The sequence below is a fragment of the Galeopterus variegatus genome, unplaced genomic scaffold (genome assembly GCF_000696425.1).
Source record: "Galeopterus variegatus unplaced genomic scaffold, G_variegatus-3.0.2 Scaffold10606, whole genome shotgun sequence".
Lineage (NCBI taxonomy): Eukaryota > Metazoa > Chordata > Mammalia > Dermoptera > Cynocephalidae > Galeopterus > Galeopterus variegatus.
In genome coordinates this window covers 58,200-60,961 of record NW_007736717.1, presented here as the reverse complement: position 1 = coordinate 60,961, position 2,762 = coordinate 58,200, and the positions used below count along the sequence as shown (strand labels likewise).

General features: G+C 45.1%; 1 protein-coding gene across 1 annotated transcript in view; it reads right to left on the bottom strand.

Annotated features, from left to right (window-relative positions):
* Window positions 1–288: 288 nt before the first annotated feature.
* Window positions 289–2,762, bottom strand: part of LOC103610110 (dysferlin-like) — a gene marked incomplete at its 3' end in the record, with an annotated part of 53,249 nt that continues 50,775 nt past the window's right edge. Inside the window, exons 8-10 of the mRNA XM_008594349.1 lie at window positions 1,549–1,677; window positions 1,047–1,109; window positions 289–339 (exon numbers count right to left, since the gene is read on the bottom strand). Coding sequence (XP_008592571.1) covers window positions 289–339; window positions 1,047–1,109; window positions 1,549–1,677 — 243 coding nt within the window. The remainder of the gene's footprint in view (window positions 340–1,046; window positions 1,110–1,548; window positions 1,678–2,762) is intronic.

The window sequence follows — 2,762 nt, the reverse complement described above, 5'->3', positions numbered from 1 at the left end:
TTTCTGTCTTTAAAATCTCTTAGTGGATTGCCCGTGATGTGCATCACATTCGGGTTTAATGCCTATTCAATGAGAAAATTGTTTTATTTCTCTATTGCCTTTATGGAGATGTTTTCTGGGTTGGGAGATTTTGTGGGGAGTTGGGAGGTTTTTTTGAAAGTATATTTTCCCAACACAGACCAAGACACACAGAAGCTCTGGAATGCCAGCCTGTGCACACAACCCACACAGTCTGCACTGACCAGGAGACGGGAGAACTGACCGCTTGCACAGAAAATAATCAATTACCTGGAACTCCCCAATGAGAGCATCTGTCCTGAGGGACCGGGAGTCTACCACCTGGAGAGAAACATTATTTAAAACTTACATTTACAAGTGAAAGTGTGACCCAGACAAGGTCCAATTCAACAGCTCTTCCCTCTCAAATAATAGCAGCCAACACCTGACACTCTATTCCAGAGATCATTCTAAGCAATGTCGAACCTTCCAAGAACCCAGTGCACAGGCACTATCATTATCCCTGTTTTACAGACGAAGAAATAGAGCCACAAACAGACGACAAGACTTGTACAGAATTACATAGCCCCTGAATGGCATGGCCAGGACTGGAATCCAGACAACCTAGCTGCAGAGCACACACACTTCTAACCATTAGGCTACACTGCCTTTCAGGGGGAGGTGGGGGGGGTGGAGATGGGGCCCAGAGAAAGAACATCTTATCCAGAAGCATGGACCAATAAGATGAAAACTAAAATGTCCACTGAGACGTGGCTTAAGGACCCTGGCCTGAGGCACTGGGGATGTCGAGCCTCTCAGGTGAGCTGCCATAGCATTTCTGTGACCAGCAGAGCTTGACTGCATTGCTGTACCTCATCCGTGTGCTAGGCTTTGCCTCTCTCACACACACACACGCACATTCACACTCACATACGCACTGACACACATATACATGCATGTAGTGACAGGCACACATACACACGTGCACACTGACGTGTACACATGTACACGTGGAACATGTAGAGAGTACTTTGATTGCTGAGACATACCGTGATGAAGATGGGCTCATCGAACAGCTCCATGGGAGAGTCGAACACGTTGAAGAAAAGAGTCTGTTGGTCCAGAGCAAAAGGGAGACAAATCAGGGCCTGCTGAACCCTCAGGCTGGGGAGAGGGTCGGCCACCACCCACCACCCACCAGCCTTCAGGCCTGGGAGTTTAGTCCACACAGAGAATGTACACCGAGCTCAGCCCAGTGTTGAGCTCTGGGTATTGGACAAGCTCTCGGGTGTTCCACCCCTGACCTCACAGGTTGTCATCTCAGGGATGGGTGGCTGGTTGGCCCTACAGGATGACAAGCAGGAGCCCAAGGCAGAAATAATGGCCGGAGCGCTTTCTCCAAATACTCAGAACCTGGCACATCTCTCAACCCAAAGTCAACGCCATATGTAAGAGCTCTTGGATTCTTGGATGAATCTCCAGGTGTCTGCTTTGGGCTCCCAGTTAGGAGGGCCCGCCACGGTGCTAGCTCCAATGCCCAGAGCCTCGCACCTCATTGAAGAGTGGGCTGTTTCCCTTGTGAATCCGCGTCCGCTTGGTCTGCCCAGCAGCGGTGACCTTAACCACAGGCTTGATGTTCACCCCCGGCAGCTGGCGTCCCTCGATCACCTGGACCCTGATCTGAAAGCCAGGAGGGGACATGAGGAAGAGAAAGGCGGAAAGACTAGGCAGGCAGGAAGGAAGGGACCACCCACCATCTGGCCCAGAAGTCACAAATCTCAGGGACATCTCACTGCTGGCTTCTTGGGAAGAGCATCAAAAAAGAACTAGGAAGAGCATTGTAAGAACAATTATACTTTCCCTCCAAGGTCCCTTGCATCTATAAAATTCCAAAATTCCACACAAGAGCTGCCATGCCTCCAGGAGAAAGCTACCGGTATTCAAGGTCACTCAGCCCTTGGCACAAGCCCCCCTGATACATTTTCAAGTGGCTTGAACATGCTTTACTGACAATTCCCTCAGCGGCTGGACTTACACAGAGAAGTAAAGAGTCTCCCTTCTTTATATTATAAGATGCAATGCTTTCTCACATTCTCAGAAATAAATTAAGAACTTTCACCATTGAACTTTAAATAAATGATAATTTCAACAGTATATGTGCTTCCAAATATTAGGTAAAATGTTTTTTAAAACAAAATTTTAAAATATTAAAACAATTTTCATGGAAAAATAAGATGTTTACTGGTTCTACTTTCTAATCAACTGTTATTTATTGACCGATTTCCTTTTTTAAAGTAGCATACTATGGAATGATATACTGTATTATAAATACCAATGGGAGAGTGGATGAGTGATTTTTATTCTCTTCATTTTGCTGTATTTTCCAAATTTTCTACAATAAACATATATTCCTTTTGTAAAGAGAAAAAAAAGCATAAGGACATGTCTTGAATAATAATATGGGAGCTAGAATTTTGTTTCTCAGGGCAAACATAGCAATTATAGCTAGAGCTTTTCCTTGAGTTACCGTGATTTAGAATTGAAATATATTGTTATGATTTGTTGTGCTTAATAAAGAGACTTAAGTTTCCTGTTTTCAACTTAAAAAGTAGTTCTGAAGAGTAAACTATCACTAAATGTGACATCAAAATGGAAAATTCTGTAAAAAAGAAAAAAAATAGACAAAGGATCAAAATTAAAAGGCAAGGGCTGGCCCGGTGGCGCACTGCTACAGTGCGCCACTTGGGAAGCGCGGCGGCGCTCCC